This window comes from Ascaphus truei, chromosome 4 (assembly GCF_040206685.1).
Source record: "Ascaphus truei isolate aAscTru1 chromosome 4, aAscTru1.hap1, whole genome shotgun sequence".
NCBI classification, from domain to species: Eukaryota; Metazoa; Chordata; class Amphibia; order Anura; family Ascaphidae; genus Ascaphus; species Ascaphus truei.
Window position 1 is genome coordinate 254,305,708 of NC_134486.1, and position 26,661 is coordinate 254,332,368.

The following is a 26,661-nucleotide window of genomic DNA, read 5'->3' on the forward strand; positions in this document are numbered from 1 at the left end:
AGCTACATGTTGGACATTAGTCAGTATTTCGCATATAAGTCATTCTTATATGTACTGCAGTCCTCTTGGTAAGATAAACATACAATGGCATGGTGCATTGCTTGAGGGGTGAGTAGCAAAACTCATCATCTATCACCTCGTGCTCAAATCATCTATTCTGAGAGGTGATGCATGAACAGAGGTTGCGGACTGTATTTGTCACCACAGGTAAATAGATTTTCATTGCGGAAGGTAAAGGCTATAACACAACTGTGTGCATGACAGTAACATGAGAATATATCTATTAATATAGAATGTATTTCAATTAGCTGAATAATGGCTTTTAGGAATGGGATTCAGATTAAATGAAATCTGGATAATGACACAATTATGGCTACCTTATATGTAGTGATGCTTGTGAGGATTCTTGTCATACGTAGCCTTATTTTCCCTGTCTGTATTTTGGAGCTTAGCTGCTGCATATGCAAGAATAGTTCTTTACATCTGATGCAGAAGTTTAGCCTTATGACACTTCAGATATGGAAATTTGGAGGGGCATTTAAAAGGCAAAAATGAGTGGTGCAGAGAGGAGCAGACTGTGGTGCATCTTATTATAATTTGTGCCCCATGTAACTTCTCCCCAACACCTCCTACTGACACTCCCCATGGAGCAAGCCAGGGCAGGTGGGGAATGGGTGGGGGCGGGGGAGGTCAAATTGTGGAAAGGTGAAAATGCCCTGCTTTTGCTCCTAACTTGTTTTTATTTCTATAAATCATATTATATGATGTTATATTAAACAGATAAATTCATCATATTATGCACAGCTTGTACTAGTCATCAGCAAACCATTTATAAATTATGAGTCAGGACCAAATACTGATATTGCCATATACTGCAACAATGTAAAGTTTTCTACAAGTACAAATAGATACGGTAATATCTCCCCATATTTGTTTTGCACATTTTGTAGATTTACATGGATCTATTTCCTACTTTCTGTGTCATTACCCTTTATAATAGCAGCAAATGTTTGGTCTCAGTACAAGTGTAGGAGGGAAAATAACCCTTAGAAGTGTTTTTATTGTTATATGATTGTAAAATAGGTACCAATGTTCACAAAAAATATTTATTTTGATAAATAGCTGTATGATTTTACATTTAGCAACAGTAACGAGCAGAAATGTCGCAATAAAGCCAGCCTCGCAAAGGGAGTGTTTTAGGAAAGTACAAGTCGCATTGCAAATGCAAAACTGGAGATTTGTGTGTCTTCTTTGTGCTGCTGCCGAGACAATTCATTAAACACGTTTGCATAGGACAGGTGTCTCCAAACTCAGTCCTCAAGAGCCGCACACAGGCTGGCTTTTATGGATATCCCTGTTTTAGCACAGGTGGCTCAATCACTGCGCCACTGATTGAGCCACCTATGCTGAAACAGGGATATCCATAAAAGCCGGCCTGTGTGCGTTCCTTGAGGACTGAGTTTGGAGACCCATGGCATAGGACCTCGGAATGGGACACATGGTCGCGGCCTTCTCACATGACCAGGTCTGGTGTTAGGCCGCAGAGGGACACTAGGCTAGCTGCCGCGTCACCAGAATAAGTTCATTTAAGGGTTAATTTAGCGGTTACGGTAGGTGGTGAAGAGTAGGGGTTTTAGGGTAAGGGGTTAGGTTTTTAAGGTAGGGGTTTAGGGTATGGGGTTAAGTTTTTAAGGTAGGGGATTAGGGTAAGAGGTTTTACAAGTAAGGGGTTATAGTTTTTAGGAAAGGGGCACAGAAGCATTAGTATTAGGGGTTTTAGGGTAATGGTGAGTGTAAGGGACTTACCATAGTAGCAAAGTGGAGAGATGTCCCAGCGGCGAGGTAAGTGGGTGCTAAACGACAGTAGAGATTTGATCACAGCAGAACAGCTGTGACCAAATGTCCTAGACCGACGTAAAATTTCCATCAATAAATAAATAAAAAGATATACAGTGGTGGCCGGTTTAAAACTAATGCGGCTGCCGCCGCAGTTTAACAACAGCTGCGGGCAGCGTGCGGCTGTCTTCGGACCTCTTCAGCCGGTTTTCCCGCGCCTCGGGCACTTTCAATAGTAAGCGCCATTAGCGCTTATCTATTGAAGCAGCCGCCGCGCGGGAAACTCCGTTTTAAACGGAGAAAAGCTCCGCTGTCAGCCCGCGATACACCCGGCAAGCTTTAGAATAAAGCTGGCCGGGACAGTACATACATACAATACATACAATACATACAATACATACAATACATACAATAACCTGAAATAGAAATTCTTCATTCACACAAACCACATCATATACAGATGTAGCAGGAGATGTTATTGCAGCAATATCAGAGCGAGAGAGAGATACCGGTGAACAAACCCCGAAATCACTGAGAGATTCCTGGAAAATATGCTAATTTGGATATGCAAACTATATTCAAATTATTTTAAATTAGCATATTTCCCAGGTATCTCAAGTGTGTCCAGGTTTGTTCACAGGTAATTCTTCTCTCTCTCTCTTTTTAAAGATTTTACATGGTCCTGATAAATTACATAGTTACCCTGGTAGATGAGGGTGAAAAATACATATGTCCATCAAGACCAGCATATGTTAAATTTAGATGAGAGATACTTATCATATATATGTATTTCGGTATTTTAATCCAGATGAAGGCAAACAAAAACCCAAGTGAAACATCATCCAATGATGTCTTACAAGGGGGGACAACAAATTATATCCTGACTCCAAATAATGGCAATCAGATTTCTCAGCTGGATCAACATACTTCCCATGTTTACTTATTTGGTATCCCCGTATACCTTTCTTTTTGAAAAATATGTCAAACCTTTTTTTTAAGATATCTATTGTATCTGCCATCACAGTCTCCATGGATAATGAGTTCCACATGCAACTGCCCTTATTGTAAAGAACCCTTTCCTTTGTTGATAGTGAAATCTCCTTCCTTACACATTTATGGAATGACCCAGTGTACTGCCCTTGGGATCAGTAGTTCTTTTGAAAGCTCATTGTATTGACCCTGAATATATTTATATATAGTTATATCCTCTCTTAGACATCTATTTTGTAATGTAAACACATCTAATCCACATAAATTAGATTGTCCATCCCCTTTATTAATTTGGTGGCTCTTCTCTGCACTCTCTCTAGTTCCATAATGTCTTTTCTACGGAGTGGTGCCCAAAATTGTACTCCATATTCAAGGTGTGGTCTTACTAATGCTTTGTAAAGGGGCATAATTATGTTTACTTCCCTTCCATCCATTGCCCGTTTAATGCAAGATAAGAAGTGACTTCAAATATAAAGACCTGAGACTTTACTGATGGTTAACATCATTATGCACTCAAAAAGTACGGTGTTACAGAGAGCACTCCTAAGTAGAATATAGAGTTATAAAATGACAGGTGCACAGGAACAATAGGAGGGATCCTTAACCCTCCCAAATCTATAAGGCAACAAAGGTAATGTCCCCAGCACTCTTGAGAATAAACTGAAAAAACACTGGAATATTCCAAAAAATAGATTGTAATAGAAATGCCTTAACTCTTACCTCTACACCATAAGCTGTGTGTATGTCTTGTTAGTAACAGTGGAAGTCCTGAGTTCAATCCCTGCATGTGTCTTATAGAAAATGTACTAATGATCAATTTGTGTGTGTCCGTTAGTCAATAAAGCATTTAATTGAATGTTTAAAAAAAAAAAGACGCTGCAGAGAGGAGAGCACGTGGAAGGCTGCAGAGAGGCGTGGCAAAATGGAGGTTTTAAATTAAAACTATTTTTTTTAAATTACGTCATTTAAAAGGAATGATGCCAGCCAATCAGAATGGCTGTGCTTCATTTCTCTTTAAGATGACGTCACTAAATCCAAGATGGTCGGCGTCCCATGATATTTCAGCCAATCAGATTGTGGGAACCAATTCTCCAATCTGATTAGTTGTAGTACACCATGTGACAGAGTCATTTTAGGTGAAGCATGTGACATCATCCAAAGGGAGTCACATGCTGTACAACAACCAGACTGGGGAATTGTTTTCCATGATCTGATATACCATAGAAGAAGATTTGGGTACCTGATCCGGGTCTTCATGGCGGATGGCATCGGATGCTGTTTGAGGCCTCTACAGTACATGAGCTTCCTGTTTTCCCAGGAGTCGGAGGGCCAGCGCTTCTAATGGTAAGTAAAATATTGCATGTTTGTAAATGTATTTTTTTACAGGTTTTGACATTGGATGTGTATTATTTTTTTTTGGCACATTGACTGATAATGTATTCATCTGTACCACTTTAGGGTAGAGATCAATACATTATTAGGACAATATTTTTGGAGCATTTCTTTCTTTGTATTGATGTTGATTTTTGCGATGTCAGTTTATTATGTGGATGTAATTGTTTGGTATTTTGCTGCTCAATTAATTAATTCTGTTGTATTAATTAATTGGTTTGGTTACTTGTACAATTAATTAATTGCTGTTATATTAATTAATTGTTTTGATTGGTTACTGGTTTAATTACTTAATGATTGATCTGGTTATTGTTTGTATTAATTGCATTAGCTGGCTATTGTTTTTATTTTGATTAGGGTGCCCATTGAGTGCTATAGTGGCTTATCATGCCCATATTATTATATGGGTTTGATGTACCACTATACTACTCAATGGGTACAGGGTGAGTATAGTGGGTCTGGGGTGGGTGCTTAGGCCTCCCAGGTGGGTAGCGGGGCAGGGTGGGTAAACCCCTTAATGACTATAGCGGTTATTAACCGCTAAGGGGTTAGGGGCCATTAGATTGTATTTATTATGTATGTATGCTTTCTGGCAACGGAGGACAGGGACCTGCAGTATCGTGATGAGGACATCCATCATATTGCTGTGGTAAGTAGAACTGTATTTATTTACTTTATTTATGCTGATTAATGTTGTGTTTAATAATGGGCAAATAATCTATTATCCATATCTGGATAATTGTTATTTTGCCCATTACTGTACTGTATGTGTTTGGTGGGGGTGGGGGATTGGTTGAAATGTAGGCCATGTTTTATTTGTTGACATACAGAGTTGGTACCTTAGATCTGCAGGGACCAATGGAGACCACCTGAGGACCCCCGACGCCCACGGGTACCACTGAGGGCCGCCAGACCCCTGTGGGAACCACTCGGGCCCTCGGACACCTGTGGGGATGACCCAGGGACCCCCAGACACCCGCAGACCCACCCGTGGACCCCATTGTGGCCAACGGTGACACACTGGGACGACCTGGAGGCCCACGACGCCTAGAGGGGACCACCCGGAGACCCCCAGACACCTGTAGGCACCTCCCTCTGGTGCACTGTGAGGCCTGCGGACACCCATCAGGCCCACCGGGGACTACCGTAGGCCTGGGGTATTAAGCCTGTGTGTTAAAAAATAAATAATGGTTTTACATTATGGGGGGCAAGGGGGTGTATTGATGTTTATTAAATATTGCTATGTTTATTGTGGCTTAGGGGGTGGGTTTTGGGGCTGTTGGGTATTAACCGCTAAGGTAATGAAGGGGTTAAGTCCACCCGCAACCCCCCGCAAAGCCTAAACACCAACTAAGAGCCAAATACCCCTTTCACCCACCCCCGCTACCCACAAAAAGCCTGGCACGGGTGGTTAACCCCTTCATTGCCTTACCGGTTAGCCGCTAATGTAATGAAGTGGCTGTAAATGCATTTTTCCTGCATGCCCGGCATCAATCCGAGGCAGGAAAAAGGCCAACATTTTTCTAAGTGCAGTATCGCTGCCTTATCGACGCTTCTACCCACCAACTTGTCAACTTTTTCTGGCATTTGGATTTTGGGAGAAAATCGCCATTCTAGGGTCGCGATAGGTGGCGATTGGCAGCGATAACCTACTGGTGGCTTCTAGAATCAAGCGTGTTTATGAACATTCTGAAAAGTGTCGATAAGTGGCTTATCGCCGCTCAGTCGGCGATTTGATTTTGTTCAAAAGTTTTTTTTGCGATTCAGGCATTTATTGCCCAAACATCGACGCTTACTGAATCAAAGTTGGAATTTTGGACGATATGAAGGCTTACTGCATGAGCTTTTAATCTCTTTTGTACAATACCAAAGGACCCCTACACTCACACACAAGACCATATGTTGCCATAAAGATTATTCTATATCTGCCGAAACATCCGATCTGCCTTATTTTGGCTGAAGTTCCTCATTGAAGAAACCTGGGAAATATACTAATTTGTATATATGAGCAACTTGGGACTCAAGTAAATAAGAGTCTCCCTCTCTTTCCCACTTTTGTGGATTTTCTTAGAGGTAGAAACGTTTGTGCAAAAATGTGAAAAATTGAAAATGTGATGGCCCATCTCTAGGCACGACCCCTCATTTATTGCCATTCCCCTCTTATCACAGCTGAGTGAATCTGACCTCAATAGAATTAACTACTAGGAAACATTAAATAGTATTGCAATTTACAATTGCATTGAGTTCAGCTTCGCAAGGCCTCAGTATATAAGTCCAATGATTAAAAACCAATACAGACATTAGAATTTTATCTTCCAAACAACAACCTAAAAGTATAAGATGGGCAGTTTCTTTAGGATTAAGAAAGTGATAAAAAATAATATTAACATGCTGTCACAGAAATTTATGTGGAAGCATTAGTGGTGTTTGAGGCAGGGAATTGTTTTGAAAAAATGGGTCCATAGCAAAGTCTGCCAATAATTATTGGTAATCTTTCAAGATTTTGTCCTATATGATGTTCTCAGTGGCCTGAAAAAATAAGGAGAGCTGACTATTCAGACTCGTGTCTATATTCATTCTTCTTTTGGTTTTCCCTAAAAATATAAATGCAGTAAGAATGCTGCAAAATAATAGACAACAGAGCTATTGTTATGTTGTTTCACAGAGTTGGAAGATGGTTAAAGGCAGTAGCAGTACATACTGTAACATTTCCTGTGGTATCACAGCGGTTCCATTTCTGTAGCACAGTGGTGACACACTGGCATTGTATCAGAGCAATAACACTTTAATACCAGATGGGAAACCCAATCTGCTAATGCATTAGTAATGATGATGCTGTGACAGTATCAAGAGAGTGATTGCACAGAAAAGACATTTTGTAAAAGTGTAGAAACATTATCAAAATCTAAAGAACATTGGAAACTTTTCTACTTGCAAATGATGACAATGGATCCATCAATATTCGAGACATTTTCCGCTCAGGCACAGTGCGTGTAATTTAATAAGTTATATCATTGCACTTTTTTTTAATGATGGTTAATGTACTTATTGATATATTCTTATTAATTTATTAACTTTACAAGTGATAAAAAGAGCAACAAGATGATGTAAAAACAATTGAATCAATTTACCAAGGTCACGACTGTACATATTTACAGTTTTATTAACAATAATGTGTCTTATCATTGTATAAAGGTATTTTTCAAACTGAAGATAGAAGAGTGGGTACGTTAGATTTGATTCAATTACTTTTACTTAGCCATTTATAAAGGCACCAGCAGCCTTTCTTAAGGTGATGGACACCTTTAGCACAATCATGAAGATTCAAAAGTACACCAGAAAACACCAACAGAGAATTTCTTATTTAGGCCCAGATTTACTAAGCACGATTAACCTATTTAAATTGACATTTAAGGAAGTTCACACCTGTTAATTATGAAGCCGTTATTCTAAATGACATACATGGTATTCCATAAAATATCAATGTAATCCAATTTTTAGAAGTGAACAATTCAAGACATTTGCAATGTGATCTAGGTGTGAAAAAAAGATATATATATATATATATATATATATATATATATATATATATATATATATATATATACATACAGTTGTGTGAAAAGAAAATACACCCTCTTTGAATTCTATGGTTTTACATATCAGGACATATTAAAAATCATCTGTTCCTTAGCAGGTCTAAAAAATAGGTAATACAACCTCAGATGAACAACAACACATGACATATTACACCATTTCATGATTTATTTAACAAAAATAAAGCCAAAACGGAGCAGCTATGTGTGATAAACTAAGTACACCCTTACTGCTTCCATAGGAATTAAGATGCTAAGTAGCAGACATGTGCTGCTAATCAAATGCCCTTGATTAATTGATCATCAGCAAGTGTGACCACATCTATAAAAGCCGAGGTTTTAGCAGTTTGCTAGTCTAGAGCACTCAGGTGTGTGTTAACACAATGCCAAGAAGGAAAGACATCAGCAATGATCTTAGAGAGGCAATTGTTGCTGCCCATCAATCTGGGAATGGTTATAAGGCCATTTCCAAACAATTTAAAGTACATCATTCTACAGTGAGAAAGATTATTCAAAAGTTGAAAACATTCAAGACAGTTGCCAATCTTCTCGGGAGTGTACGTCCCAGCAAATTCCCCCCAAGGTCAGACTATGCATTGCTCAGAGAAATTGCAAAAAACCCAAGAGTTATTTATTTATTTATAAAATATTTTACCAGGAAGTAATACATTGAGAGTTACCTCTCGTTTTCAAGTATGTCCTGGACACAGAGTAAAACAAATAATACATGGTTACAAGTACAGTTACATAAATGAACAGGGTATACATTATATACAAGACATTGCGTGCACAGTTAGAGAAAATATATATTGAGTTACATCTCAGACTCTACAGGCCTCAGTTAGCATGTTAAATGTTAAAGTTCATGACAGTACAATTAGAAAAAGACTGTGTCACGGTGACTTTATGACAGGCTGTAATTTACACCAAATATATATACTATATAACTGGGTTGAACTGGGACGAGACTTAGATATGATAAAATATAATTTATTCCTTGATAAAGGTGAACACAACAGATATACAAATAACAGGCAAAATATGGACACTTACTTAAAATGGAATGATGAACCAGTCCCATCTGGACTGGCAGTTCATACAGCAATCTTCATAATCATCAAGACACCAAAGACATGAAAGACCTATGGCATGAAGACATTGCATAGCATTTCTCTCAGCAATCAAGATGGTATAGAAGAACACAGGATAAAGGGTTGACCACAGATTATATACCTTTTGTAACCCTATCCTTAACATTAAGTACAGGTGATTGGTTTTCAATTACCTCTAGCCACTCACTAACATGGGAACACATTTTGATACATGCCCCCCTGCTAGTTGGCACATGTGCATTAGAACTCTTGGGTCTCATTTCTGTAGCCCCTCATCTGCATCAGGAATGCCAGCTAGTCTACCAAATTGGATTCCTGGCAGGATACTCTTTGTTGTGAGGTGTGAAATGGGACACTTATAGACTGCTCTGGTTTGAGCCGTCTCCGCCCTCAGATAAACAGTGAGGGTGACAAAATCCTGTGAACAATACTTAAGTCCTAGACACTTGGTCTCCTCTCTGGCCATATGCTACCCTGGTATGCAAAGGAATTTCCTCTGGGTTTTATCCCTGCTTTGGGACACAGTATTAAAGATAAAACACAAACATATTAAAATATCTGGTTCCGTTGGGTCCAGCGGGTCCAAACTTCCCAGTTCTCAATGCCGGAACTGGGACACCCTATGGTCCAATTTGCGACTTGCTACGACCTTTGGAACCGGAGTTACACAAATACACCTTAAACCGTTTCCTATTTTAATACAAAAAACTATGCTGTAAATTAAATCATGGTTTTTCACTAAATCCCCATTGAAAACAACGGGCTCCGCCGCCATAGACTTTCAATGGCAAACCGCCACCATTGGCGGCTATGGGAATCCGCCGCCATAGACTTTCAATGGGGCGACGCCGCCGCTGAAGTCAATGGGGGTTTTCCGCCATAGCCGGTCAATGGAGCTGTTTCTGCCACCGCCATTGGAACCTATGGCGCGACCCGCTCTTCTCGGTTCGACCCTTATCGGGGGTCCAGGATACGGGGACCCGGTTGTGGTCGAGTGGGGGGAGGTCTAGGAACTAGGGGCAAAAAGAAGTTTATTTCTAGGTGCTCTAGAACTGTTTATTCCCACGCCACTTGTCGTTGAACTTGACTGCTAAGTGATCAAAGCTCTCTTATTGAAAAAGTATCCGCTTTGCGGTTTTACGGTTTGGACGGCAGCCAACTCGTTCCTGGAAAGCTCCTTCGAGGAATCTCCATTGAAGTCAATGGGCCCATTGACTTACAATGGGAAACCGCCGCTCCTCCTCTCGGACGCCACCTGCTGGTCTTCACAGGAAACAAGACCAAAACAGCAAGATTCGCCATTAGAATGCATTGAGCCCTAATGGCGGCCTATGGGACCCTGCAAAATGGTGCCTGAAAAGGCGAGAAAATTACACAAAGGGCTATAATCATTAAAGAACTATTAACCCTTGTACTCCCGGATGGATCCTAGTGTGTGTGTGTGATGCAGACACTGGCCCAGAAACAATACATTTATATACATTTGGATATTGAAGCAAGGCAAAACACATTACTGGACCTCAGTCCAGTTAACCCTTTGCTTCCCAGGTGAGGGTAGAAGGTGGCCAATTGGGGTGTAACCCCTTTAATCCCGGGCCAAATCCTCCCCATCGTCACAGACTGAACAAGTATGGTTTGTTTGGAAGGGTTGCCATGAGAAAGCCTCTTCTCTCTAAAAAGAACATGGCAGCAGGGCTTAGGTTTGCAAAGTTGCATCTGAACAAACCACAAGACTTCTGGAATAATGTCCTTTGGACAGACGAGATCAAAGTGGAGATGGCCATAATGCACTGCGCCACGTTTGGCGAAAACCAAACACAGCATATCAGCACAAACACCTCATACCAACTGTCAAGCACGCTGGTGGAGGGATGATGATTTGGGCTTGTTTTGCAGCCAGAGGACATAGGAACCTTGCAGTCATTGAGTCGACCATGAACTCCTCTGTATACCAAAGTATTCTAGGGTCAAATGGGAGGCCATCGGTCCGACAGCTAAAGCTTGGCCGAAATTGGGTCATGCAACAGGACAATGATCCCAAGCACACCAGCAAATCTACAGAATGGCTGAAAAAGAAAAGAATCAAGGTGTTTCAATGGCCCAGTCATAGTCAAGACCTCAACCCGATTTGAAATACTGTGGCAGGACCTTAAGAGAGCTTTGCATAAACAAATGCCCACAAACCTCAATGAACTGAAGCAACGTTGTAAAGAATAGTGGGCCAAAATTCCTCCACAACAATGTGAGTGACTGATAAGGTCATACAGAAAATGATTACTTCAAGTTATTGCTGCTAAATGTGGTTCTACGAGCTATTGAATCATAAGGTATACTTAGTTTTTCACACATGACTTCTCCATTTTGGCTTTATTTTTGTTAAATAAATCATGACACGGTGTAATATGTCACGTGTTGTTCATCTGAGGTTGTTTTTACCTAATTTTAAGACCTGCTAAGGAACAGATGATTGTTATTATGGCCTGATATGTAAAACCATAGAAATCAAAGAGGGTGTACTTTCTTTTTCACACAATTGTATATATATAGTTGATTTATTTAACACAAAGTACTGTCTCTGTAAGTTCTTCCTACCAACAAATTAGATTGTAAGCTCTTCGGAGCAGGGACTCCCTTTCCTAAATGTTACTTTTATGTCTGTAGCACGTCTCCCATTTACAGTATGTGTTATTTATAGTGCTATGTACATTAATGGCGCTGTATAAATAAAGGCATATATACATACCTCTTCTCGTGTAGCTGTTCCAAGATGGCAACTTCTGCATCAACTGGTATGGCGCCCGTGACAACCCTATGCATTTCGTCATGAACGTAACTTCATCAGGGGTTCTGATTACTGAAGATCACTCTTAATTCTTGAACTTTTTATTTATAGTAAATGTGTGGCAAAGATATGTTAATGTGCCACCATATAAATCTATACAATGAATTGCGTTTTGACATCATGATCTTAGAGAGTATTAAAATCAGGGTGAAGTCTCGACATTCCATGATCTCTGAGAGAGCTCCAAGTGAATGAAGCGCATAGGATTACAGAGACAATGCCACAGTGACGTTCCCAGGTTATATCAGACGAACACCGATACCAGTCCGCCTCCCACGGTGGTGTCCTCTGGATTCTACGCACCCGCTATTGGGCACTGGAGGATTTAGCGTCTGACAGAGGAACAGCTCTGGCATCTTTCCACAAACCTTGATGGTCTGATATGCTATTTCAAACCAGCTAATGTGTGAGTTGGTTATCTTTATCTGACACTTTTTAAAAAAAAATAAATGCATGGTTGCACTATATTCTTTCTTTTTGTTTCTACTTCTATACAATGAGAGAAAACTTGGAAGAACTGATACATGAATTTTAATTCTTCCAGACTCAAAATATAAATTAAAATGTATATAATAAAAATGTATTACAAAATCTTTAATAACCAAAATTATTTTCTTAGGTGCATTTCTTTTTCCCTTTCTCTCATAGGAGCATATTAAAAAAGCCATCACCGAAAAGGAAAAATAAAAAAAACAGTAAACAAGAAATAGACCTCCAAGCGAGATTAAAGCAAAACAGCATTGATATCAAATTCCCATTTAGTCCATGTGGTTGTAGTGTACATAATCGGTGTATCCAAAAATATTCCCTCTGAGACAGTTGGTTAGTTCTATTACTGCCCTTCCAACTGTGTTGGACATGTTCGATACCTATGTAGTTCAGCCCTGACAGATCTGAACCATGGAACTTTTTAAAAATGGACACATTTTGTACCAAATACAGCTCAATTAACACACACATTCCCAGCCCGCTCAAACTCCAAAACCCACCACAATATATATATATAATCAAAAAATAAATAGATGATACCGTTCTGTGGCTAACGAAATGCTTTTATTTGTGCGAGCTTTCGAGATACACTGATCTCTTCTTCCGGCGATGTTACAATGAATGAAGCAAGCAAAAGCTTAGTAACATCGCCGGAAGAAGAGATCAGTGTATCTCGAAAGCTCGCACAAATAAAATCATTTCGTTAGCCACAGAAAGGTATCATCTATTTATTTTTTGATTATTGAAGCTCGGCTAACACGGTACTGATACCTCTACATATATATATATATATATATATACACAGAGGTAAAAGGAAGTGTTCACAATTTTAGTGTTAGGACCTGCATTAATTTGGTTACACCTTGACGTTTGGTATGCAGGCTTATGACGCTTTGGCCAAAGGGTTTAACTAAATAACCAAGTAAATATTATTATTATTATTGAAGTATTTAAACTGTATACCTATTACTCTATATGTTTTGTCAATTGGAAGTAGCACTGTCAAATACAGCTCAAACCTATTATAATGCAGATTGGCTTATAGCGCGGATCGGCTTATAACGCGGTCTGAGCGTGGCTCCTTTTTTTAAAAAGCTAAACTGCATTTAAAAAAAATATTTCAAAGCTTTATTGCTAATGGAGACAGACATGGAGACACACACATGCACACACACACACTTGAATAAGCTAGCGAAGAATCAGCATGAGTTCTTGTATTATCTAACTGAAGGTAATGTAGGCAGTGCCCTACAGACTAATGAGGTTAAGAAATGTAGTTTGGGCTACAGGTTAGGAATACATAGAAGGCAGTTTACTGAGTCAGGGCAGCTGTGAGTGGGGACTAATCAGTGAGGCAGAAATCAATCCCTCTACCAGAACCAAGAGGCTGGCGGCCCGAGGAATGTCAATCATGCAGAAAACGAGTTGGTAGGGCGGACTAGGTGGGAAGAGAAAGACCAGGCATCCCTATGGGAAGAAAGAAAAAATAAACAGTTCCACAAAGTAAATATTCTAGAGGAGAGCACAGCAGGGCCACACACTAGGAACAAGCATAACAAGGGAATGGAAATGAGAACAGGGGAAACAATCACACTGACTTCAGGGATGTCACTGTACCTCCGCCGGGGGGAGGAGAGAGGATGACTGGCTCAAGGGCGGGGGACTCAGACAGAGACAGCTGACATCCCAGCATCTTAAGGTTGCATGAGATCCTCCCCCCACACCCTCCTCTCGCAGACTCACCACCGGCTTCCACCAGCTTCTCCCCCTCCCCCCCAAAAAAGCACGCACACACCTCCTCTCTGGGTTCGTCTGTACTGCTGCCGGCGCTGCCTGCCTTTTCCCTCACTAACCCCCCCCCCCCCGTGTTATAACTGGGTTCAGCTGTATGTTCTGAAATTTGAACTCTCAACAGGCGGACTACATAGACCACATACTGAAGGCCATATGGGCACGCCAGAATGTAAACTATGTGATCGCTTCTGCAGAAAATAAAACTTGATATCTTACAAAATTCTTTTGTGACAAAAGATTGAAAAGTGTCTGTTTTCTTTTGTCCGAATTTACAAGCTGTTACATCTAAAAAAAAACATTAATTTTACTTGTTAACCAGATATTGTTCTCTTCATTTTCTTGTTTTGGGAGAACACTAGATGCTAATTTGTCTCTCAAATATTTTGCTTTAATAAACACCAATCGTGGTTTATCTGGTAGGACATTTTTGAGACTCTCAGCCTGTTTTAACAGGTGCTAGTGTGTTTTCATTGTACCATTAATCTTGTGGGAGTCTTTATTAAACTGTGAAACAAAATGGATACAATTTGTAATCGTTTTATCTTCCTTCTTTTGTTTTAAAGCAGCTGTCCAATCTGCTGTTTTAAAAAAAAAATTGCCCTTTAATATATGCATTAATACAATCAACACAATGATAAGTAATTAGCTAACTGTCCAATTGATCTGTTCTCCTGTGATTGATCGGCGAATATTCAGCTGGGGGGGGGGGGGGTTCACTAATCCCACTCCTTTGCAAGTGGAATGCATTTGCATATTAATATATCAAAGTTCCGTGGGGAAGATCATGTGACCAGTCAGTCACTAGATACAATTGGTACACTGCTAGAGAGAGGGCAGGGCTCAAAAAGATGTGTGCCATAGCCCGTTTCAGAGGAGGAAGGGGATGTGACTTTGTAAATGTTTGCTATAGAAGCAAAACATTTTGTTACATTAAATTACAAATGTCATCTATAGTTTTTTTTTAAATGCTACAAGTATTTTCTCATAATACAGAACTGATTATTTTTTTAAAATACTCTTGTAGGACTGCAGCTTTAAAATCATAGCCTCTTGATTGTGATGTAAGAAAGTGTGGTGCCCCATATTTACTAATTGGTGCAATTCCATTCGATTCCTAATGGCTCAAGAAGACACACCTCACAACCTATTGACTTGAATGGGCCATAAGGCATCTTCCGGTACCCAAGGTATCTTGTGGAATAGCACTGCTTAGTAAATATGAGTCTTAAGTCAGTATATAGCTGGTATTAAGGTATTTAATCTTCTAAGCCTTTATTTCAACATCACAGTGAACGCTGTTTGATGCACCAAAACAGTATGCTCTCACACACATTAATGTAGAGTAGTAGTATACATATTAGTTGAAATTGTTTTTCTTGTAGTCTTCAAGGCGTACTTTTAATTAGGGAATTATGCAAGTCTTACAGAAAAAATTAATACACCTGCATAATTTACTACCGAAAACAATGGGTGCACAGTGCCGTCAATTCCCATTTTTAAAAATCTTAATTTTGTATCCGAGTATATATTAGGTATACAATCCTTATAAATCAGCCTCTCTCTCTCTCTTTCTTTCTACCTGTCTCCAAAAATAAAACTGAGATCTACTGTATTGTAATTTGTCATTCCCATGTGCAACTGGAACAGGAAGGCGACACAAGCAAGTAAAGTAATAATGTTGAACAGAGGTCCCATTAAGAACTCAACTGAAGGGTATAGTTGTCAATGACACAACAATATTTGCTAAACAGTTCATTAGGCTGACATTTCCGTAATCTCTATGGGGAATGAGTTAGGAAGAGTGTGACAAGCGCAGCCCATGACATTTCACCAGAATTTTAAAACATGGCATTTAAAGCAGATCTGTACTCATTAACAATACCCAAGGAGCAGTCTCTGGTTGTTGCCTTTAATTTACTGAACCAGCCAGGCATCTATTAGATAGGCTGTAATGTTTGATTGTGCCATAAGAAAAAGAAAATATGGAATCCTAATTACCTGGTACACTTCGGGAACAAACTAAGATAACATGGAACAATTTGAGTTGTATATGTCATTCTGCTGCATAATTTGATATATTTATTTTTTACCTGCTATTGAAATCAAAGAATGCTTTAAAACTCATAAAAAATGGCCTTAAGGCTTGAATTAAAAAAAAAAAAAAAACAGTCTCTGTTTTGTAATACTACAGAACTGATTTATTTAAAAAAAAAAAAATATATATATATATATATATATATATATATATATATATATATATATATACAGTGTTCGACAAACCTATACATTTGCACGCCCCGGGCGAGTGGATTTAACATCGTGGCGAGCTCCTATTGGCCCAATCAGCACACGTGTGGTACTAGGTACTATATAAATGTAAATACACCTGTATGCTCATCTGCATTTCTTAGGCAGGTCTGCAACCCCGCCTTTCCCCATTATCACCCAGCACACAGCACTTCCACTGCAGCAAGGGATTCTGGGAAATGACATGCAAATGAGCACACAGTGCCACTTTTTGCTTCAAAAACCATTTTTAACATGGTTCCCTATAGGCTTAAGCTTGCTGCATGGTCACAGCTTTGAGCACAGCCAGGGTTAAGGTGCATACCCAGAAAACCACTCACAGACAGCTGTTTCAACCTTAATGGGTCTCATCAGTGTGGGGTTGATTAACTGGGTATGCAAAGAAGCTAAAGGATGGGCCAACCATAATATTGAGTTAAGTTATGGTGAGTAAAAAAAGTGACAAAAACTCTCCACAGCAAAGCAAATATGCAAATGTAAATACAACTGTATGCTCATCTGCATGTCTTAGGCAGGTCTGCAACCCCGCCTTTCCCCATTATCACCCAGCACACAGCACTTCCACTGCAGCAAGGGATTCTGGGAAATGGCATGCAAATGAGCACACAGTGCCACTTTTTGCTTCAAAAACCATTTTTAACATGGTTCCCTATAGGCTTAAGCTTGCAGCATGGTCACAGCTTTGAGCACAGCCAGGGTTAAAGTGCATACCCAGAAAACCACCCACAAACAGCTGTTTCGACCTTAATGGGTCTCATCAGTGTGGGGTTGATTAACTGGTATGTATATATTATATATATATATATATATTATATTATTTATATATATATATATATATATATATATATATATATATATATATATATATATATATATATATATAATAATATTTCACATATTTTACTGCTTTTTTTTTTCAACCAAAAAAGTTTTTATTGAGTGCATGGTACAATAATCACATTATCTTCCAACCCATTATCTTATACAAAAGTACCCACAACAACTCATATTATAAGTAAACTCACAAAAGACATACCGGGGTTACAAACAGACCAACAAGACATACCGACATACTACATCAGGGGGGAGGGAGGGAGGGTGGGGGGGGGGGGTTGCCACAGAACGATTTCAATTCAGCTGGGCTCATCCTAGCGGCTACGGTGCTCGCTGAATTCTGGACTTCTTGGGCTTTGAGGACATCTGGTCCGAAAGATCTCACCGCGACTGCAGACTTTGCATTGGCTTCAGAGCTCTTCTGATGTATCTTGACCCTTGCTTATCCTTTTCTCTACCCAACTCGGTTATCCTCTTATTTTGATAAGAATCTATGTCTCCTTGTCCTCTACACTTCATCCAAGGAGAACGCGCTTACCTCTATTAAAGCAGTATGTTGGAGGCATTGACCCCTGGGAGATCGTTCAGGTCCAGCCATGGTGACCAGACTTTTAGAAAATTTGTGCCGGTGTCGTTAACCAGACTCGTTAACTGTTCCATCCGGCAAACCTGCCAAATTCGATTTCTGATTTTTGGGATATTTGGTAGATCCGGTTGCTTCCACAATGCTGCGAGTTCGCACCTCAGGGCAGTTGCAAAATGTGCAATTAATTTGTGCTCCGACCTGTTTAGCCCCGGGGTGCTTCTGGCCAGCAGAAACAACCAGGGGTCTAAAGGAATCGTGCAGTCGAGAATTCTCTGAAGCCAATTTCTGATCTCTTCCCAGATTGGGAGAACCTTGGTGCAGCCCCACAGCATGTGTAGCAAGTCTGCCGGCTCCCCACATTGTTTAGGGCACAATGGGGGGTAACCTCTGACAAACATTGATAATCGTTTTGGAGTCAGATACCACCTCATTAAGACCTTATACGCGTTCTCCTTTAATGTCGTGCAAATCGAGCTCTTAGCTGCCGCCAAGCTGATTTGATCCCAGTCTTTGTCCTCTAATGTGTCTCCTAAATCTCTTTCCCATCTGTTCCTATATTTTAATGTCACGTCAGCGTCAGGAGTCGGACAGACCACCGCTTTATACATTGTAGAGATGAGTCCCTTGGTTCCTGTTCCAGTAGAACAGAGCTGTTCAAAATTGGTGCGTTTAGCACGAATGGGAAATTTATCATAGAAAGCTCTTAGCTGGAGGTATCTAAAGAATTCTGAATTTGGGATCGATTTTTCAGACTTAATTTGCTCAAACGGTTTGATAGATAATCTACCCTCCAGGTGTCGAAGGCGAGTATAGCCCTTCTGTGTCCATGTAATAAAATCTCTCTTCTGCAGGCCCGGAGCGAAATCAGGGTTTCCCAAAATTGGGGTCATCAGGGAGTGTTGTCTCATCAAGACGTGTTTATATTTGCTTTTGTCCCATACCGCCAAAGAGCTGACAACCGCGGGGAGCGGGTTTGTGAAGTCCCTGCGGACCTTATTTGGGAGCCAGATCAGGTCCTGCAGTGCCACCGGGGCACAGCAGGCCGTCTCCAGTTCTACCCAACGCCTCTGACTAGGGTGGGTATGCCACTGGATGATTTGAGTTAATTGGGCCGCTCTATAGTACGACAACAGGCAAGGTACCGCTAGTCCTCCTTTTGTAGTGGGTCGAATTAGTGTGCTAGTTTTGACGCGGGGGGTTTTATTACCCCAGATAAATTTCACCATTGCGGACTGTAACCGAAGGATCTCTTCCCTGCTTACAGGGACCGGAAGAGTCTGAAATAGGTACAGGATCCTGGGCAGGAGATTCATTTTTAGTGATTGGATCCTTCCGATCCAGGATATATTGTACCCTGCCCATTTCCGGAGGTCCTCCTTCAGTGTCCGAATTAATCTGGGGTAATTAGCTTTATAGAGGGTGTCTGATTGTTTTGTGATATTTATTCCTAGGTATTTTATGCAGGAGGTTTGCCATTTGAATTCAAAATTTACCGTAATCAATTTCTCAGTAACTTTAGGTAAATTGATATTTAGGGCTTCTGATTTTGCCTGGTTAATTTTAAACCCCGATATTATGTTAAATTCCCCTAATAATTGGAAAACGTTCGGCAGAGAGGTGAGGGGCTGTGATAGTGTGAGTATCACGTCATCAGCATACAGGGCCACCTTATGTGGCTGATCATTGATTTGGATGCCTGTTATACTTGGATTAAGACGTATGTGTGCCGCTAAGGGCTCAATGCAAAGCGCAAAGAGGAGGGGTGACAGAGGACAGCCCTGTCTGGTGCCGCTCTTTATCTGGAATTCTTCCGAGGGGAAGCCCTGGTGTCTGACCTTCGCCGTCGGTCCCTGATACAGAGCGAGAATTGCCTCTATCATTCTCTTTCCCAGCCCGAACGCCCCAAGCGTCTCCCTCAAGTAGGGCCAGTCAATTCTGTCGAATGCTTTTTCAGCATCTAGACTAAGCACCAGAGACGGGATACGTTTTTTCTGCGCCAGATCAATTAAGTCAATAATCCGCCTGGTGTTATCAGCTGCTTGTCGACCACATATGAACCCTACTTGATCAGGATGGACCAACTTGGACAACACCTGGTTAAGGCGTTAGCTAACAGTTTGGAAAAGATTTTTGTATCCGAGTTTATTAACGAGATGGGCCTGTAGCTTTTACAGTCCGCTGGGTCTTTTCCTTGTTTGTGGATTACTGAGATAGACGCCTGGAGCATCGAGCTCGGGATGGGGGCACCATCCAAGAAGGAATTACAGAGTTTTAATAAATGAGGAGCTAGTATTTTACGAAATTTTTTATAATAGAGATTGGAAAAGCCACCTGGGCCTGGGGCTTTGGCTGCTTTCAATGACTTCATTACCTCTAGGAGTTCCTCAATAGTAAATTCTGCCTGTAGTGCGTCCCTCTCCTCTCTGGTCACTGTAGGCAGCTGTGCCTCAGCCAAGAACGTCTTTAGCCGTGCTTTTGTGGTTGGCGTGTGAGCCACCTTCGCCCCATCGTATAGGGTCTCATAATATTTTTTAAATTCGTTGACTATTTTTTTAGGGTCAGAGGTCAGATCCCCTTGGTTTGTTCGAATTGTCTGAATTTGGGAGACTTGGTTTTTGTCTCTTAGTTTGTTGGCAAGGAGGGTATCTGGCCTGTTTGCTTTCTCAAAATATTTTCGCTTCGTCCATGTCAGCTCCTTTTCAGCACGAGAGGTCAGCAAAATATTCAGTCTGGTTTTAGTGTCTAGCAACTCCTTAAGGGTCATTGCGTCTTTATTCTTTTTATGTCGAGTTGAGAGGACTGCCAATTCTGCTTGTAATTGATTGATTTTTTTGTCCTTCTCTCTCTTTCGCCTGCTTGCAATCCTCATGAGCTCTCCTCTCAGAGTCGCCTTATGGGCCTCCCATAAGGTAGCCTGCGATGTCACACTTCCTATATTCTCCCGAAAATATTCCCTGATTTTATCCCCTACGTTTTGTGCAATTGCGGGGATCTTTAGTAGAACTTCATTGAGCTTCCAGTTCGCTCCTGGTCTGTCTAGAATAAAATTAGTGCACCGCAGCTCAATCGGTGCATGATCTGACCACGAAATATCGTGGATGCCCGTGTGGGAGATCTGTGAAACCATTCTACTGGATACAAACAGGTAGTCTATCCGACTATATCTGTCATGGGGGTGGGAGTAGAATGTGAAACCTTTCTCTTGTCGGTGTTGCTCTCGCCAAATATCTAGCAGGTTATTGGTGCGCAGCCCTCTATTCCAAGTTTGTCTTATCTTAGAGCTATTCTTACCGCCCGGGGTGCATCTGTCTAAAATAGGATCTAGTGTTTGGTTGAAGTCGCCCCCCATGATTACACATCCCTGCGCTAACCTCTGGAGTACAGCAAAGAATCGCTCTAGAAAAGCTTCCGTGCCTTCACTTGGCGCATAAACGTTTGCCAGCGTGATTGGTTGACCTCTTATTTCACCGCTTACAATGAGAAATCGGCCGTTGTAGTCTTTTTTTATGGTCTTAATCATCAGGGGCAGACGGTCATGCACCAAAATAGCTACCCCTCTTTTCTTTTTTGTGGCTGAGGCTGAGAACCAGTTTTTATATTTATGATCAATATATTTCGGTGAACTAGATTTAGAAAAATGTGTTTCCTGTAAGAGGATGATGTCGGGGTCTGTTTTTTTATAGTCCGTCATAGCTAGTCTGCGCTTCCCTGGGTTATTGAAACCCTTGACATTATGTGATATGATAGTAATCCCTTTATTCATGATTGAAATTCCCAACCTTTACTCTTGCGTAAGCAACCGTCTGAGCCTCTGGTGTCAGCGATGAGGATGGCTGGTGTTCCTGTGCTTGATTCCGCCTGTCAGCGAACTGGAGCCATGGCATGGGGATACAGAGGGAAACACACTGGGGAGACATGAAAAAACACAAGTTAACATTCATTACAACACGTAATAACAGTCCGGGGATTGGGCGAGAACTAGCTCCCCCAATCTCCTTCTTTGCCCTTTTCAGGCGTACAGCCTGGACAGAGTTCGGGATGGCCCTCCTTCCCCCTCTCCCGTCCTTCTCGGCTGGCCTAAATGGGACTTCCATGGGCCTTCTCTCCCACGCCCATGTGGAGACCCATGCACAAAGCCTTCACGAGGGACAGCACTCCCTCCTCCCTCCCTTGCTTGTGCGGTGCAATAGTAAAACGGTTACTCTGTGTAACTTAGCTTGTTCCCTGTAAGGACAGCTATAAACTTTAAAAAGTATAGTGTAACTTGTAAATTGTATACCATAACTGCTTGCCCCTGTTCACTAATCTCTCCTGTGTTTTCCTGCCTGCCTCAGTGTCACTGTATATTTCAGTCCTCTGCTGCTCTGGTGTTCTGCATGGCTAGTTAGTAAGGTGCTTTTTTTTTTTTTTTTTTTGCCTCAGGGGGGGGGGGGGGGGTCTCGCCGGCTATCTAGTTGTGGGCCCTGAACAAATCTGGTTGCTGCATGTGGTGCATCCCTGTGTAGGGCCTGTTTCTTATTGGTCCTTGATGCTCTGCCTCTTCCTCTCTTATTTCTTGTGGGTGGTTGGGCAACCGGATGGACCTCCCCTCTCCTTGTGCCTCCTCTGTCCGGGCAGTCCCGTTACACCCTGTGCTCGTTGTGGGTCAGCGCCTCTGCCGCTGCTTGCCGCCATCGGTTCCGCTCGTGTGTCGTTCCCGTGTCATTCGGGCGCTCCAGGCGGCTGTGTGTGCATATGTTGTTCCGGCGCCGGGTGATGACGCTCTCCGGCTCGTTTTCCCGGCTGCCTCTCCCAAGATGGCGTCCGGACCATTTCCGGTGACGCGTTTCCGCTGGCCGCCATTTTCCTCCAGTTAGCCCGCGAACAAGGACGTCTCCTCACCTGCTCCCGCGTCTGGAAGCCCTCTGCTTCCGCAACGAAGCCATGCGGTGAGACGCTCGCTGCGGCGCCATGTTGGGTACTTTGCGTGTCACCTTGAATCGCCATTTGCAGCAGCAGGTAAGAGTTTATATTTTCTATTTTTTCCAGGAAACCCGTGCAATCATCTTAGTGGTATCAGCAGCAGAATAGCGACTTTGACAGGTACTATGGCAAGGTTTTTATTTAGTGAACTGGTGGGGAAATCATTACCCCAACTTTTCAACGGTGTGTTTAGTCAACTGGACTTAGTTATCTTTAGATTACTGGGGGGCTCATCGGATCTCAGGAGATTTTGGCGCTCCCACGGTGCTCCACTCCGGCTCCTCTCGTGCCTCTCTCCTGGGACTTTGTATCTGTCCCTCCTTCAGACCCAGTTTATTTAGAAATTCCTCACTTTCTCCTGGATCTTTCATGGATATGGCCCTTCCGTTCCGTATGACCATCAGGCCGAACGGAAAGGTCCATCGATATCGCACTGCCCGGTCCCTCAGTAGTTTGGTGACAGGGTGTAGTGCTCTTCTCCTTGCGAGAGTGATCGGGGATAGGTCCTGGAACAGTTGGAGTGTGATTCCCTCAAACCGGCATGCCCCCTCCGTTCTTGTGGATTTAAAGATAGCGTCTCTGGTTTTGAAATAGTGCATCCTTGCAATAATGTCCCGCGGTTGATCTGCAGCTGCTGGGCGGCTTCTAAGGGCCCTGTGACAGCGATCCATCGCTCTTTCTGTCGCAGGTATGTCGGGCAATATGGTTTCCAGCCACCTAGTGATGAATTCTTCTGCATCTGTGATCGTCTCTGGGACACCGCGCACCCTGATATTGTTTCTGCGATCCCGGTTTTCGGCATCCTCCTGTCTGTCTAATATCTCTGTAATTTGGGTTTGAATATGTGTGGTTTTTTTATCTGTTTTTTTAATTTGTTTGGATGCGGCCGCCATCTTTTCCTCCAGGGCTCCCGTTCTCTCTCCCAGGCCTTGGACCTCTTTCTTTAGATCCTGCAGTCCCACATATATCATGTCTTTCATGTCTTGATATAAGCGATCAAAATCGCAGATTCGGACAGGCATCTGGGTGGGTTGGTGTGGGGGGTCCTCTTCTCTCTCTGAGTCGGATCCCGCCATTGACTCCGTCGGCCTTGCTGCGGCAGCGCCTCGTGGGGTAGAGCGTCCCAAATATTTTCTTAAATCGCCCTCTTTTTTTTTTTTCGCCGATAGCGGGGCCATCGTGAGAGTAACCCTTACTCCTTCCTTCCTTTTATACTTGAATTTTTCCGGTGATTAGTGCCGTTTTCTCAACTTTCTGGGAGGTGGAGGATGGAGCTCTAGTTTTATGCTGCCATCTACTCCAGCCTCGCGCATGCGCCTCATATTTTACTGCTTTAAGGATGTGTATGTTTGTCAATGAGTGAGGGTATAGTCCTTCAGAGAGACTGACCTCTCATATGTTCTGTTTTGAAATAGCTATTTATTTATTTCTCACCCCAAAATAAAAACAAAATATTGCAATGATTTGACTATGAACATGGAGAAGACATTCTAATAGCACTGAGCTCAAGAGGTCTGCGCAGTGCTCCATAGTTAAATCACAGTTTGTGCATGTGTAACATACTGTACGTGGCATGTACGTGGCATTTTGTATGTAAAAGGATGAGATTTTGAAGAAAGAGGTGTAGTAGAGAAAGTTTGTGAGGGATAAAATGAAGTACTTTATTTGTAAAAATCCAATTTTGACTTATAGTAAAAGGATAACAAATAAAATTAGTTTGGACTGCTTTTTAAAAATACTTCTATAAACTGGTAATAATGTGTTACCTACAAATCTGTCTTAGGAAAATAGATCTTTATTTGGTTGTCTGTCCATTTGCATATTGCCCTATGTCAGCGCTGCGCAAACTTTTTCAGCTGCGGCCCCCTTCTTGGAAGCTGCAGCGTTCGCGCCCCCCCCCCCCCACCCCACCCCCGAAGGCACAGCTTCAAATGATGTTGAGGGTACGTCACGTGACCCCACCACGTCATTTGATGAGCGTTGCCATGGCGACGCGTGACATCACATGACACCGCAGCGTCAAGAGACCCGGCTGCCAGTAGGTAAGTGAGGTTACAGAGGCCTCACGCCTCCCCCGGCATTAAATGAAATGCCTGGGGGAAGAGCGCAGTGCCTCTGTAACAGCCCGCACCCCCCTGCAAATTCTCTCACGCCCCCCAGTTGGCGCACCGCTGCCCTATGTAACAAATACAAATCATTCTAGATAACTTATTTTAATTGAGTGCACTTGTAAATGTACGTATGACTTTTTCCCCTTTTTCTTAGATTCACACTTCACTAATTAATGGGAGGCCAAGTGCAGAGGATCCCACTCCAACGCTTCTCGAATTTACATCAGCACGCTACATTCGACTACGATTACAAAGGATCCGGACTCTGAATGCTGATTTAATGATGCTAGCCTATAGTGATCTAAAAGAAATAGACCCTATTGTTACTAGAAGGGTAAGTAAACCTGAAAATATAATCATTATATGATACAATATTTATATAATGGAAATATAGGACGTATCTAGCTTTTCATTTTAACTTACAGTATGAGCCAAAACTGGAGCTCAATGCTTATCAATTAGCACAATCTTACCAGTGCAAGAATTCTCAAAATTTATATTTATTCACCTACTGTAGTGTGTGAGTTCTGGTATAGTTACATTTTTAAATATTAGTTGAAGTGGGCAGTTGCAGTGAAATACAAATGTACAGTAGCTAGGGTTAATGTTCCCACTTCCCGTGGAATCCTGACCACGGAATACAGTGAAATGGAAAAAATACAGGCATAGTTGTGCAACTATAATCCTTCTAACACATATCTCTTCCCTATTCCCATTCTATTGGCACCATTCAAATCATGCACTTTTGACTGCATCAGGGACTAAAAATGAAAGAAATTAAGAGGGCTATGTATCAAAGATTCCGTAGTGCAACACCAGGGATATAAATATAATGGCTGCTTACAATTAGTTTTTTTTTTACACTTATGGGGTCTGTCATGATAATATCATGAGATATTAATTAATCTAGCAAACTAAAGATTACAAATTGTCTTAAAAATACATGAATTGTTTTATGCTAGGATGAACTGTGGTCCATGCTTAATTTTATATGCTGATCTAGGGAAAAGGATATCTTGTTTAATAAGTGGGGGGATTGAAATATGGGTGTCCTGACACTAGAATAAATGGAAACCTTTTAATTGTAACTTGAAAGGGATGCGTTCGTGGAATATCAGGGTGTGTGGCAAAAATGATTGCGCAAAGCTTTTGTAAAGTTACTAGATATGAATATCCTGGGCCTGACAGCAATTTGTAAGAATAGCAAATAAATATCTGTAACAGGTGCAATGAGACAAATCAAATGATGCCAAACACTTTTCGAAGTTAAATTAACAGATATGTGTTTCTCTTGCAAAAATAAAAATTAGTTTGTCGTATTTTATATTCAGGTATGTATATTAAGTACACAGACGCAACCATGAAGATGGTGTTGCGTAAGTATTATGAAAGCAAAGTTAGGAGGTCTTTTATATATTGAGTCAAAGTTTAAAAGTAAAAATAAACGAGCTGATTGATGAAAAGGGTGGGTGGAGGATACACCCAAAAATATATTTTCAGTGGGTTTCAATGAACAAGACTAATATAAACCCTGTAGCTGGAATTATGAATCAGAATTCAGCAGAGGTGTGGTTTGGGATCAGACGCATGAATTATCATCTTTACTATTCCAGTGACCTCTATGGGAAGAACATGATACATATGGCAACGTATATGGAATTTTGATTGTATATCTTTTTATTTTAAGAAACTATCTGCATTTTGTATACTCTGTGTAATTTACATTTTCAGGCACATTTTGCAACAACAGATTTTTGTGTGTTAAGTGCATAGTTTTCTTAATAAACAGGGACCATAGCATGTGCAAATT

General features: G+C 41.4%; 1 protein-coding gene across 4 annotated transcripts in view; it reads left to right on the forward strand.

The window, feature by feature from the left end:
- The window catches only part of LAMA2 (laminin subunit alpha 2), a 736,088-nt gene that overhangs the window by 204,265 nt on the left and 505,162 nt on the right, over positions 1–26,661 (forward strand). For all 4 annotated transcript variants that reach the window (XM_075597283.1, XM_075597284.1, XM_075597285.1 and 1 more), the window contains exon 5: positions 25,006–25,185. In XM_075597283.1, coding sequence (XP_075453398.1) covers positions 25,006–25,185 — 180 coding nt within the window. The remainder of the gene's footprint in view (positions 1–25,005; positions 25,186–26,661) is intronic.